The 12,977-nt window shown below is 61.8% G+C and overlaps 1 protein-coding gene across 5 annotated transcripts in view; it reads left to right on the forward strand.

Annotated features, from left to right (window-relative positions):
• The window catches only part of TET3 (tet methylcytosine dioxygenase 3), a 32,241-nt gene that overhangs the window by 13,521 nt on the left and 5,743 nt on the right, over positions 1–12,977 (forward strand). For 4 of the 5 annotated variants that reach the window (XM_048290077.1, XM_048290078.1, XM_048290079.1 and 1 more), the window contains 7 exons: positions 5,402–7,622; positions 9,536–9,626; positions 10,620–10,713; positions 11,087–11,295; positions 12,031–12,181; positions 12,592–12,681; positions 12,795–12,932. In XM_048290077.1, the coding sequence (XP_048146034.1) occupies positions 5,402–7,622; positions 9,536–9,626; positions 10,620–10,713; positions 11,087–11,295; positions 12,031–12,181; positions 12,592–12,681; positions 12,795–12,932 (2,994 nt within the window). Of the gene's footprint in view, positions 1–2,674; positions 2,759–5,401; positions 7,623–9,535; positions 9,627–10,619; positions 10,714–11,086; positions 11,296–12,030; positions 12,182–12,591; positions 12,682–12,794; positions 12,933–12,977 lie in introns of those variants that run through there. The other variant, XM_048290081.1, reaches the window with a different exon arrangement.

Raw genomic sequence — 12,977 nt, forward strand, 5'->3', positions numbered from 1 at the left:
GATCTGTAGGGCAGTGGATCTGTAGGGCACTGAGGTCTGTAGGACACTGGGATCTCCAGGGCAGTGGATCCGTAGGGCACTGGGGTCTGTAGGACACTGGGATCTCCAGGGCAGTGGATCCATAGGGCACTGGGGTCTGTAGGGCAGTGGATCCATAGGGCACTGGGGTCTGTAGGCACTGGGATCTCTAGGGCAGTGGATCCATAGGGCACTGGGATCTCTAGGGCAGTGGATCCATAGGGCACTGGGGTCTGTAGGGCACTGGGATCTCCAGGGCAGTGGATCCATAGGGCACTGGGGTCTGTAGGGCACTGGGATCTCCAGGGCAGTGGATCCATAGGGCACTGGGATCTCTAGGGCAGTGGATCCATAGGGCACTGGGGTCTGTAGGCACTGGGATCTCCAGGGCAGTGGATCCATAGGGCACTAGGATCTCCATGGCAGTGGATCCATAGGGCACTGGGGTCTGTAGGCACTGGGATCTCTAGGGCAGTGGATCCATAGGGCACTGGGATCTCCATGGCAGTGGATCCATAGGGCACTGGGGTCTGTAGGGCACTGGGATCTCCAGGGCAGTGGATCCATAGGGCACTGGGATCTCTAGGGCAGTGGATCCATAGGGCACTGGGGTCTGTAGGGCACTGGGATCTCCAGGGCAGTGGATCCATAAGGCACTGGGATCTCCATGGCAGTGGATCCATAGGGCACTGGCATCTCCAGGGCAGTGGATCCATAGGGCACTGGGGTCTGTAGGCACTGGGATCTCCAGGGCAGTGGATCCATAGGGCACTGGGATCTGTAGGACACTGGGATCTCTAGGGCAGTGGATCCATAGGGCACTGGCATCTCCAGGGCAGTGGATCCATAGGGCACTGGGGTCTGTAGGGCACTGGGATCTCCATGGCAGTGGATCCATAGGGCACTGGCATCTCCAGGGCAGTGGATCCATAGGGCACTGGGGTCTGTAGGCACTGGGATCTCCAGGGCAGTGGATCCATAGGGCACTGGGGTCTGTAGGACACTGGGATCTCTAGGGCAGTGGATCCATAGGGCACTGGGATCTCCAGGGCAGTGGATCCATAGGGCACTGGGGTCTGTAGGCACTGGGATCTCTAGGGCAGTGGATCCATAGGGCACTGGGATCTCTAGGGCAGTGGATCCATAGGGCACTGGGGTCTGTAGGGCACTGGGATCTCCAGGGCAGTGGATCCATAGGGCACTGGGGTCTGTAGGGCACTGGGATCTCCAGGGCAGTGGATCCATAGGGCACTGGGATCTCTAGGGCAGTGGATCCATAGGGCACTGGGGTCTGTAGGCACTGGGATCTCCAGGGCAGTGGATCCATAGGGCACTAGGATCTCCATGGCAGTGGATCCATAGGGCACTGGGGTCTGTAGGCACTGGGATCTCTAGGGCAGTGGATCCATAGGGCACTGGGGTCTGTAGGCACTGGGATCTCCAGGGCAGTGGATCCATAGGGCACTGGGATCTCCAGGGCAGTGGATCCATAGGGCACTGGGGTCTGTAGGCACTGGGATCTCTAGGGCAGTGGATCCATAGGGCACTGGGATCTCCATGGCAGTGGATCCATAGGGCACTGGGGTCTGTAGGGCACTGGGATCTCCAGGGCAGTGGATCCATAGGGCGCTGGGATCTCTAGGGCAGTGGATCCATAGGGCACTGGGGTCTGTAGGCACTGGGATCTCTAGGGCAGTGGATCCATAGGGCACTGGGGTCTGTAGGCACTGGGATCTCTAGGGCAGTGGATCCGTAGGGCACTGGGGTCTGTAGGGCACTGGGATCTCTAGGGCAGTGGATCCATAGGGCACTGGGATCTCTAGGGCAGTGGATCCATAGGGCACTGGGGTCTGTAGGGCACTGGGATCTCCAGGGCAGTGGATCCATAAGGCACTGGGATCTCCATGGCAGTGGATCCATAGGGCACTGGGGTCTGTAGGCACTGGGATCTCCAGGGCAGTGGATCCATAGGGCACTGGGGTCTGTAGGCACTGGGATCTCCAGGGCAGTGGATCCATAGGGCACTGGGGTCTGTAGGCACTGGGATCTCCATGGCAGTGGATCCATAGGGCACTGGGATCTCTAGGGCAGTGGATCCATAGGGCACTGGGGTCTGTAGGGCACTGGGATCTCCAGGGCAGTCGATCCATAGGGCACTGGGATCTCTAGGGCAGTGGATCCATAGGGCACTGGGGTCTGTAGGCACTGGGATCTCCATGGCAGTGGATCCATAGGGCACTGGGGTCTGTAGGCACTGGGATCTCCATGGCAGTGGATCCATAGGGCACTGGGGTCTGTAGGGCACTGGGATCTCCATGGCAGTGGATCCATAGGGCACCGGCATCTCCAGGGCCGCTGTTCCTGCCGCAGCAGCCGGAGCTGTGGCCGTCCCTCCCCGCCGGGTCCCCCCGCACGGGGCGTGGGGGTCGAGGCGGCTCGCGGGGCCCGGCCAAGGCGGGCGGGCGTGGGGCCTCCGCTGTCCATGAGTCCGTCCGTCCATCCCCGCTCCGTCCGTCCGTCCATCCCCGCTCCGTCCATCCCCGCTCGGTCCGTCCGTCCCCGCTCCGGCCGCAGCCGGCCCGTCCGTACGTGCGCGCGGCGCCGGCACCAATGGCTCCTCCAGCTGGTTTGGCAGGGGGCGGGGAGGGCCGGGGCTCCCGGGGCTCCCGCAGCCCCGCTCGCTCTTTCCTCCCCGGACGGGCCCGCCGTCGCCTGCGGCTTCGCCTCCCGCCCCGCACACGTAAGTGCCGCCCGGCCAGAGCCAGAGCCGTGCCCGAACCCGGCCCCGTGCCCCCGCCGCGCTCCCCGGCGCTCTCGCTGCGTTATAAACGGCTCCGGACTATTCCCAGGGAGCGCAGCCCAGGCTGGAAACGCTCCAAGCCGGGCTCAGCCCGTGTGGTTGGTTGGTTGGTTTGGTTTTTTTTTTTTCCCTTCCTTCTGTTTAAGGCATTTAAACTGGGGGGGGGGGGGAGGAATTAAAAAGAGGAAAAACGGATTTAAAAAAAATGAATGTTTTTGTCCTCCTGGGGATTTCCCCCCCTTTTGTAGCGCCCAGAGGATGCAGAAGGGGCTGTGCAGGAGCAGCTGAGTTAACCTGAACCATATCGCTTGGTTCTCTATTTTCATTTATTTCCTCCCCTTCCTCCTTGCCTCCCCTCCCCAGATTTTATCCTTTCCCGGAGTGAATGGAAGGAGGTTTGGGCAGGCAACACTTTTTCCGAGGGAAATATCCTGAGGGCGGAGGAACTGGTGCCCACGGCAGGGAGGGGGGGATTGCTGCGGATGCAGCCAGAGAGCGTCGGGATGGGGAGGGGGATCGATTTTTGGGGAGAAGCTGCAAGGTCCTCCCATCTCCCAGCCAACAGGGCCAAGAACAAAAGGAGCTGGATGGGAGAGCCAGGGAAAAAAAAAGTTTTATATATATATATATGTGAAGTTTTTTTCCTCCACTGATTTGGGGAAGGTTGTGGCTTTTGGGTTAACCCTTTAGGAGCAGCGGGGGATCCTTTGCTCCTTCCTTTAGTTCACAGGATGGACTATTTTCCTACAATCCCAGCCCGGTTCCATAACCCAGTTTATGGGATGGAGCAGCCCAGGACGCCTCCCTGGCCCTGTGGCTGATTTTTGGGGCTTCCCCTGCCCTTTCCCAGCAGGTTCCTCCCTGGGGAGACCCTTGGGGCCTCTCCCCACCCGGAGCAAAACAGGCTTGCCATCATTTCCCTGGGCTGGCGTCACCACCGCGACGCTTCGGGCCACCAGCGTGTCCCCCCGAGCCCTTGGGTGGGGGGCTCAGGGCTTTTATCTCCCTGGCACTTGGGAAAATCCCCTTTGGCTGGGCAGGAGGAGCAGGAGGAGGAGGATGACGGCGTAGGAAGGACGGGCGAGGCCGTTTCTCGCTCGCTTTGCAAAGGAGAGCGGAGGCGTGCTGTCCCCACCCTGCCCGGGCTGCGGCAGAAACACTTTCTCCTCAGACCTGACCGACCGGTCCCATCGCTCGCGGCTCCGGCGGCGGCTCCGCGGCTGCCGCGAAGGCACCGGAGCCCCTCTAAAATCCACGGCGGCATCGGGGTGATGCCGGAGCGGAGCCGCAGTGATCTGCACCGGCGCTGCGCTCCCCTGCGGGTTTTCACCCCTGGGGAGAAGGGGTTTTTCGGGAAAGAGTCGTGCTGGGAGTGGTTCTTCCAAGGTTTCGCCGGAGTCAGCAGCGTTCTTATCTCTCCAGCGTGGCTCTGCTCACGCTCTCACCGCGAAGGGTGGAGGGCTCTGTGCCGAAGCCGTGGTGCCTGCAGGGTTAAGTCCGTGTGTGTGTGAAGCCGCACACGGACGCAGAGCAGCGGCTTAACTCGGAGCCGTGACTTTGTAACTCGGGGCTCCCGCCGGATCCGAGCTGCGGATCCTTCCCACGAGCCGGTGCCGGCACCGTCCAGAGGCAGGAAACTCTGCCCACAACCTGTGCTTGCTTTGGCACGGTTTTTCCAGTGAACTTTGCTGTATTTTTAGCTTGCCGGAAGCTCCCCCTGGTTTTTGGCAAGCGGCTCAATGCGCTGCCAAGCGCCCGGCACTGAAATCCCCGCTGCTGAGGTGGGACAGCACACAGAGAACAGAAAGATAACCCCCCCCCCATCCCTGGCAAAACCCCTTGGAGGGCGTTAATCGGGGTGTCCAGCCCCGACGCTGGGGTGTTGGGCTCCCTGGGTGCCACCACCTTGCCTTGGCGTGGACGGGTGGGTTTGCTCTGTCCCTGGCACGCCGCCGGTGCTGCCAGCGCTGCCGCTCGGCGCGGCCGGGGGCCCTGGCCAGCCGTGTTGATACAAGACGCCGGGTTATTTGAGGTGAAAGCAGCCCCTGGCACCGGCGTAGCCAACTCGGCGGCTTCCTGCCGTGCCGCGGCCCCCGGCGAAGGACGGCTGCTCCTGGCCAGGATGTTTGCTCCTGGCGCGGCTCCAGAAACCCCCCCTCTTCTCCTCGTGCTGTTTCCTTCACTGGGGCAAACTGTGTCACCGGAGCCAGGGACGCCCTCCCTGTCCCACCCCGCGCGCGTCGCCCTCGGCGGGTGATGGAAATCCCGAACCGTCCCGTGAGCAATTTCGAAAGCGGGCGGCGGGGTGGGGACGTGGGTGGCACGGGGCCGGCTCGGTGGAAAGCGGGTTCCTTCCTAGTCGAGCTGCTCCTTACTCAGCCGGGCAGAACCCGCGTGGCTTTGCCCACGGCGATCAGTTTCTCGCGTGGCTCGTCTGTGTCTTCATCTTCATCCCCCCCCGGTCAGAAAAAGAGATGAGGAAAGGAGGACTAAAGGAAACAGAGGGAAAAAGTAAGGTTGGGAGCGCTGGCAGGTGGGTTGTGGAGGGGGATGCTCACATCTCTTCTCTCTCCCTCTTCACAGACAGGTTCGGCGGGCGACGCGGTTGATGGACCCAGCAGAAGCCAAATGGAAGAAGGGCCAATTAATTATGTGGAAGAAAGGCGGCTGAACGAGGGCAGCGGGCTCAGCCTGGTGAATGGGGGCCGGCCGGAGGCGGGGGGGACCGCGCTGATGGAGCCGAGCGGGTGGTCGCCGGGCCAGCCGCCTGCCACTGGCAAAGCCCACTTGGAAGATGTCAGGAACCTGGTGGCCTTTTCAGCAGTGGCCGAAGCCGTTTCCTCCTACCGGCTCCCGCCGCCGGGGTCGCCGTCGCTGCTGTACGAGAAGTTCGACTCGGAGATGAGCCGGGGCGGGCTGGGCACGGCAGACGGGGTGCCACGGGGAGAGGACCTGCACGCCCTCAAGGCTGCCCTGGCTTTGGCCAAGCACGGTGTGAAGCCCCCCAACTGCAACTGCGACGGCCCCGAGTGCCCTGACTACCTGGAATGGCTGGAGCAGAAGATCAAGACGGCTCTCGGAGAAGAGCTGGCATCGCCGCGGCCCCGCGCCACCGCCATCCCCCCGCCTCCTCCCCCAGAAGGTGCTATCGACCCCCAGCCGGTGCCTGAGGCTGCCGAGCCGTGCCCGCCCGACGGCCTCCCCTTTTCCCAAAGCGCGTTGACCATCGCCAAGGAGAAGAACATCAGCCTGCAGACCGCCATAGCCATCGAAGCCCTCACGCAGCTCTCGGCCGCTCTGCCCCAGCCCGTGGGCGATGGGCAGCCCCCGCCGCCGCCGCCGCCGCCACCTCCCGCTGTCCCCTTCGGCCCCGGCCCCCTCGGCCCGCCGGGGGCCGCGTGGCAGCGAGGGGATGAGCCCCGTTACCCGCCGGAGCCGGGAGCAGCACCTGAGCCATTTTTCGGCGCGGCACCTCCGCGGGGGAACTTCGCAGCCACTTGGGGGCTGGAGGCCGAGGGGGCAGCGGGGGCTGGAGACCCCATGGCAGAGCTGGAGCAGCTGCTGGGGAATGCTGACGACTACATCAAGGCGGCTTTCAAGAGACCCGAAGCGACGGCCGGCAAAGTGACAGGCCCCAAAACAGAACCCCCCGAGCGAGCACCCAGCAAGGAAGCACCGGGCAGCCCCCGCTTGCCGCCGGCACCGCCGGAGCCCGACCTACACAAGAAGACGCAGCTGGTCCTGCAGCAGCATCTCCACCACAAGCGCAGCCTCTTCCTCGAGCAAAGCCTGGCGGCGGCGGCGGCAGCACCCCCGGACCAGCCGAGTGGCTGGTGGGCTCCCAGCACCCCGGCCGTGCCCCCCAAGCCCTTCGAAAAGCAGCCCAAAGAGAAGAAGAAGAAAACGCCACCCGAAAAGCCCCCGCCGGCCAAACCTCTCCGCAAGCAAGTGCAGATCAAGAAGGCGAAGCAGAAGGACTCGCAGCCGCTCTTCCCACCCCTCTGGCAGATCAGCCTGGAGGGGTTTCGGGCGCCCGCCGAACCCCCCGCCGAACCCCCCGCCGAAGAGATGCAAACGGAACCGCCGCCACCGCCGGCCTTCCCGCACCAGCCTCTTGCACTACCCCTGCCCGCCGCATGCCCCCCGCCACCAAACCCCCTCGACGGCGTCCCCCCGGCTCCCGACTCTCAGGAAAGGGGTGCCCCCGGGGGGGGCCCCCAAATTCACTTGGCGCCGGCGGGCTCGACTGGCTCAGAAGAAGCACCGGCTGCCCCCCAGCCGGCCACCTCAGCTCCCGTCATGGTGGATGACAAGTTGGAAGAGCTCATCCGACAATTTGAAGCCGAATTTGGGGAGAATTTCAACCTGCCGCCCCCTGAGACGCCCGCCCCGCTCGCCCCTGGGGCTGCTGAGCTGCCGGGGGTTCCAGCACCAGCCCCGCAAGGGTCCCCCACCACCGCCACCGCTGCCCCGGCTCCGAGCAGTGCTCCCCAAGTCGGACCCAAAAGCATCTCTCCAGGGAAGGGGCCGCTGTCAGAGCCACCCTTCACTGCCCGGTCTCCCAAACAGATCAAAATCGAGTCTTCTGGTGCTATCACCGTGGTGTCTACCACGTGTTTTTACTCTGAAGAAAGCCAAAACCCAGACGTGGACAGAACACCCACCAAGGACGAGGTGCCGCTGACGCCCACCCTGAGCGGCTTTTTGGAGTCTCCGCTCAAATACCTGGACACGCCGACCAAAAGCCTCCTGGACACCCCGGCCAAGAGGGCACAAGCAGAATTCCCCACCTGTGACTGTGTTGGTGAGCGAGCAGCCGTGCTGGGGCGTGCTGGGGGGTGGTGAGGAGGGTGGCAGGGTGAGGAGGTGGCTTTGCAGGGTGGGGTTGACCTGGGTAGATAATGGACTGAGGCCGTGGCGCCAGCAAAGCCCCGATTTCCGGGGAAGTGAGGCACTCATGTGGTGAAACCCCAGTGCTGTGGAGCTCCCTTTTGCTTTCTCTCCTCCTCTCTTATTTTTACAGTTGGATGGAAATCCCGAGCGCCTGCCACGTCACCGCGGGGGTGGCACCTGGCTGTGCCGGGGGGGAATTGCATGAGCAGCAAAACCAAAAAGGGCTGTAGGGTTTTCCTTCTATTTAACCTCAACCGGCTGAATCCCAGGAATCCATGGTGGTCCCACCTAAAGGCCCTCTCACCTGGTGTATTTTCAGCCAAATTAGCTGGTTCAGGTTACTTTGGGTAACCCAAACTTTGGCTTGATGCTTGTGCTTATCACTGAAAAAATACTTGCCGTTGGGATGCTGCCTTGTTCGCTGGCCAATCCCACCAGGCTGCGTTGAAAAATCACCAAACTCTTGGATTTGCGTTTTTTTGGTGGGTTTTTTTGGGTGTGTATCAGCATTTGTTAGACTTTGCAGCAAGTGCTAGAGAGTCCTTTCAGTCCACCTCCCTCCGAGCTGGATGGGGGAGCTGGATATTCCCTCCCCAGTATTTAGACTGGACCTGTGCACTCCCCTGGGAGCAGAGGGGTGAGGATTTGGGGCATCCCTCTGGAAAAACAACCCCTCCACTGCTGGGAGAGCAGGCCCTGGGCTAAGCACGAGCTGCACTTTATTAGCGAGGCTCACGATTATTTATTTACTTGCTTGTAAATGGCAGCAGGAATTAGCCCAACCTCCACAGAGAGAAGGGAAAGCTTTTCTGAAGCCGCTCAAACCCATCTCGGAGGTCGCCAGGAGAAGATTGGAATCGCTTTTTCTTTTCCAGCGTCGTTCAGGGGCTGGGGGAGAGGGGATTCCCCCCCCCGCCACTTCTCTGTTTTCTCAAGGAAAAGCTGTGGGAGAAGGAAATGCAGCAGGAGCCGGGCTTGGTGCTTTATTGGGTGCCGGTGCTGTTGGAGGCTGTAATAAAACGAGCCTTTGCCGCGCGTCCCGTATTGATCCCTGTCTGGACAGCTGCAGCCCAGCTGAGCCCGGCTTTCTCCTCGGCCTGGCTCCCAGCCAGCTGGACATGATGGGAATGAAAATCAGGGCGGTGAGAGCAGAGGGATGCAAAGACAGATCAGCCCCGGCTGTGGTGCCGGATGCATCCTGCCTGGCAGCACTGGAGCAGGATCCACCCCGCACCCGGGGCTGGGGCTGCTTGGAGCATCCATCGCTTCCCACACCGGCACCTTTGTGCCCTGAAAGCCGCCAGGGGTTTGTTGCTGCAAGGGGGGTGTTGGTTGCAGGGTTGTAGCTCCAGCGTCCTCCTCCTTCAGCCCCAGCATCCTCCTGCAGCAGCCCCAGCATCCTCCTCCAGCCCCAGGATCCTCCTGCAGCCCCAGCATCATCCTCCTGCAGCCCCAGGATCCTCCTGCAGCCCCAGCATTCTTCTCCTGTATTTTGAACGTTCTTTTCCCATAGCTCCACCATCCTCCTGCAGCCCCAGGATCTCCTGTAGCCCTGGTGTCCTTCTCCTGCAGCCCCAGCATCCTCCTCCTGTATTTTGATTATTCTTTTCCCATAGCGCCACCATCCTCAGGATCCTCCCACAGCCCCAGTGTCCTCCAGCAGCTCCAGCATCCATCTGCCATAAGCCCCACTGTCCTTCTCCTTCCTTTGATTTTTGGTGCACATGTGCTCGGTTTGAGGGAATTTGGGTGGTTGGAATCCTTCAAGGCAGCTGGCAAAGGTGCAGACCCCAAAATCTCTGTCCCCCGCTCCTGTCTCTGCAGAACAAATCGTGGAGAAGGATGAGGGGCCATATTACACCCACCTGGGCTCGGGGCCCACCGTGGCCTCCATCCGGGAGCTCATGGAGGAGCGGTAAGAGCCCCTCACCACGGGGCCCAGCACGGGGGCTGTGAGTGCAGGAGGGGCTGGGGTCCTGTCAGGGGAGTGGGGACTTGAGAGAGTGAGTGGGGTCCTGTCAGGGTGAGCGGGGTCCTATGGGGAGAGGGGGGCTTGAGAGAGTGAGTGGTATCCTGTGAAGGTGAATGGGTCCTGTCAGGGATGTGAGGGTTTGTGAGAGTGAGTGATGTCCTGTGAGGGTGAGTGGGGTCCTGTCAGGGATGTGAGGGTTTGTGAGAGTGAGTGATGTCCTGTGAAGGTGAATGGGGTCCTGTCAGGGATGTGAGGGTTTGTGAGAGTGAGTGATGTCCTGTGAGGGTGAGTGGGGTCCTGTCAGGGATGTGAGGGTTTGTGAGAGTGAGTGATGTCCTGTGAAGGTGAATGGGTCCTGTCAGGGATGTGGGGGTTTGTGAGAGTGAGTGGTGTCCTGTGAAGGTGACTGGGGTCCTGTCAGGGATGTGAGGGTTTGTGAGAGTGAGTGATGTCCTGTGAGGGTGAGTGGGGTCCTATCAGGGATGTGAGGGCTTGAGAGAGTGAGTGGTGTCCTATGAAGGTGAGTGGGGTCCTGTCAGGGACGTGGGGTTTGTGAGAGTGAGCGGTGTCCTGTGAGGGTGAATGGGTCCTGTCAGGGATGTGAGGGTTTGTGAGAGTGAGCGGTGTCCTGTGAGGGTGAATGGGTCCTGTCAGGGATGTGAGGGTTTGTGAGAGTGAGCGGTGTCCTGTGAGGGTGAATGGGTCCTGTCAGGGATGTGAGGGTTTGTGAGAGTGAGTGGTGTCCTGTGAAGGTGAGTGGGGTCCTGTCAGGGATGTGGGGATTTGTGAGAGTGAGCAGTGTCCAGTGAGGGTGATGGGGGCTCCTGAGCTCGAGTGGGGTCCGTCCTGTGAGTGGGGGCTCCTGAGGGGCCTGTGAAGGCGAGCAGGGCTCTCAGGCATGTGGGGGCTGTGGAGCTGACCGCCGTCCCCCGGCAGGTACGGCGAGAAGGGCAAGGCCATCCGCATCGAGAAGGTCATCTACACAGGCAAGGAAGGGAAGAGCTCCCGGGGCTGCCCCATCGCCAAGTGGGTGAGTGCCTCTCGACCCCGTTGGAGCCTCCTGAGCTTGGGGCCAGGAATTCCCCAGCTGGTGTGGCCACAGTGGGCAGGGGCAGGATGCTCAATTCGTGGCTGGCAAGGAGGAAGTGGGAGCTGTGTCCACCCCCAGGGAAACTCCTTGGGGCTTCCCACCCTTGGCACCTGGGGAATGGCATGTCCAGTGCCAGCAGCTCGGCCCAGCCTCCCAAAGCCCGTGGGGTGAATGCAGCCACGGGAACACCCCCGGCTCTGTTCCCCCACACCCCACAGGGCACTGGGGAAGGCATCCAGGACCCGCTCTGGGATCCTCCCCACGCTGGGAGGTGTTCATTGGAGCGCTCTGACTTGGCCCCTCTGTTTCTCAGGTGATCCGCAGACACAACCAAGAGGAGAAGCTGCTGTGCCTGGTGCGGCACCGGGCCGGCCACCACTGCCAGAACGCCGTCATCATCATCCTCATCCTGGCCTGGGAGGGCATCCCCCGCACGCTGGGCGACACGCTGTACCAGGAACTCACCGACACCCTCACCAAGTACGGCAACCCCACCAGCCGCCGCTGCGGCCTCAACGATGAGTAAGTCCCACCACCACCACAGCCCGGGCTGGGAACGGGATGCGGGAGCGGGAGGTGGGAATGGGATGTGAGAGGGGGATGCAGGAATGGGATGTGGGAGGGGGATGCGGGAACGGGATGCAGGAATGGGATGCGGGAGTGGGATGTGGGAGCAGGATGCAGGAATGGGATGTGGGAGGGGGATGCAGGAATGGGATGTGGGAGTGGGATGTGGGAGCAGGATGCAGGAATGGGATGTGGGAGGGGGATGCAGGAACGGGATGCAGGAGCGGGATGTGGGAGCAGGATGCAGGAATGGGATGAAGGAGCGGGATGCGGGAATGGGATGCGGGAACAGAAGGCGGGAACAGAAGGTGGGAACGGGAGGCGGGAGCAGGATGCGGGAATGGGATGCAGGAGCGGGATGCGGGAATGGGATGTGTGAGCGGGATGTGGGAGCGGGTTGCGGGAATGGGATGTGGGAATGGGATGCGGGAATGGGATGCGGGAATGGGATGTGGGAATGGGATGTGGGAATGGGATGTGGGAGCGGGATGCGGGAATGGGATGCGGGAATGGGATGCGGGAATGGGATGTGGGAGTGGGATGCGGGAATGGGATGCGGGAGTGGGATGCGGGAATGGGATGCGGGAGTGGGATATGGGATGCGGGATGCGGGGCTCCCTCCCGTTCCCGGAGCTGCCGTCACTGCGCGGCACCGGCAGCTGACGCTGCTCCGCCGTGTCCCCCCCACAGCCGGACCTGCGCGTGCCAAGGCAAGGACCCCAACACCTGCGGCGCCTCCTTCTCATTCGGCTGCTCCTGGAGCATGTACTTCAACGGCTGCAAATACGCCCGCAGCAAAACTCCCCGCAAGTTCAGGCTGGTGGGAGACAATCCCAAAGAGGTGGGTGATGCGGGTGGAGCGGGGCAGCGCCGGGGCGGTGCTGGTTTGGAGCTCCTTTCCTTTCAGTGAAGGCTTTGCAGGCTGAAAATAGGATTCTTTGTGGGCTTTTTTATGGACTAAAGAGATGAGGAAAAGAAGGGTGGCACGAATGGGGCCTCTGTAGAAATCTCAGGGAAGAGCCAGAGGGCTCTTTGGTCGGGTGAGTGAAAGCACAACAAACACTGAGGCTGGAGATTGAAAGGCCGAATCCTCAGGAGGAATTGAAGCCACTGTGTGAATTGAAGTCCTCTGTGCCATGGTGGATATTGTGGGAAGGGTTGGGTGCCGTGTGGTGTCCATGGGCTCTGTCCCCAGTTCCATCCCTGCTGCCAAAACCCCTGGGTAATCTCCTCCTCTTTTCTCTGCTGCAGGAAGAGCTGCTCCGGAGAAGCTTTCAGGACTTGGCCACCGAGGTTGCTCCGCTTTACAAGAGGCTGGCGCCGCAAGCCTACCAAAACCAGGTGCTGGTCACCCCATCCCTTGGCCACAGCGGCCAGGCAGCTGGAATGGGTGAGGGGTGGTGGTTTTTGGGAGATTCTGGGTAACCAGGGCTCTCTCCTCTTTCCTTCCACAGGTCACCAACGAGGACGTAGCGATCGACTGCCGGCTGGGCTTGAAGGAGGGGAGGCCGTTCTCGGGAGTGACGGCGTGCATGGACTTCTGCGCTCACGCTCACAAGGACCAGCATAACCTCTACAACGGCTGCACCGTGGTGAGCAGGCGCCTGGCAGGGCTTTTCGGGGTGCTCCCCCCTGAT

This window comes from Corvus hawaiiensis, chromosome 36 (genome assembly GCF_020740725.1).
Source record: "Corvus hawaiiensis isolate bCorHaw1 chromosome 36, bCorHaw1.pri.cur, whole genome shotgun sequence".
NCBI lineage: Eukaryota > Metazoa > Chordata > Aves > Passeriformes > Corvidae > Corvus > Corvus hawaiiensis.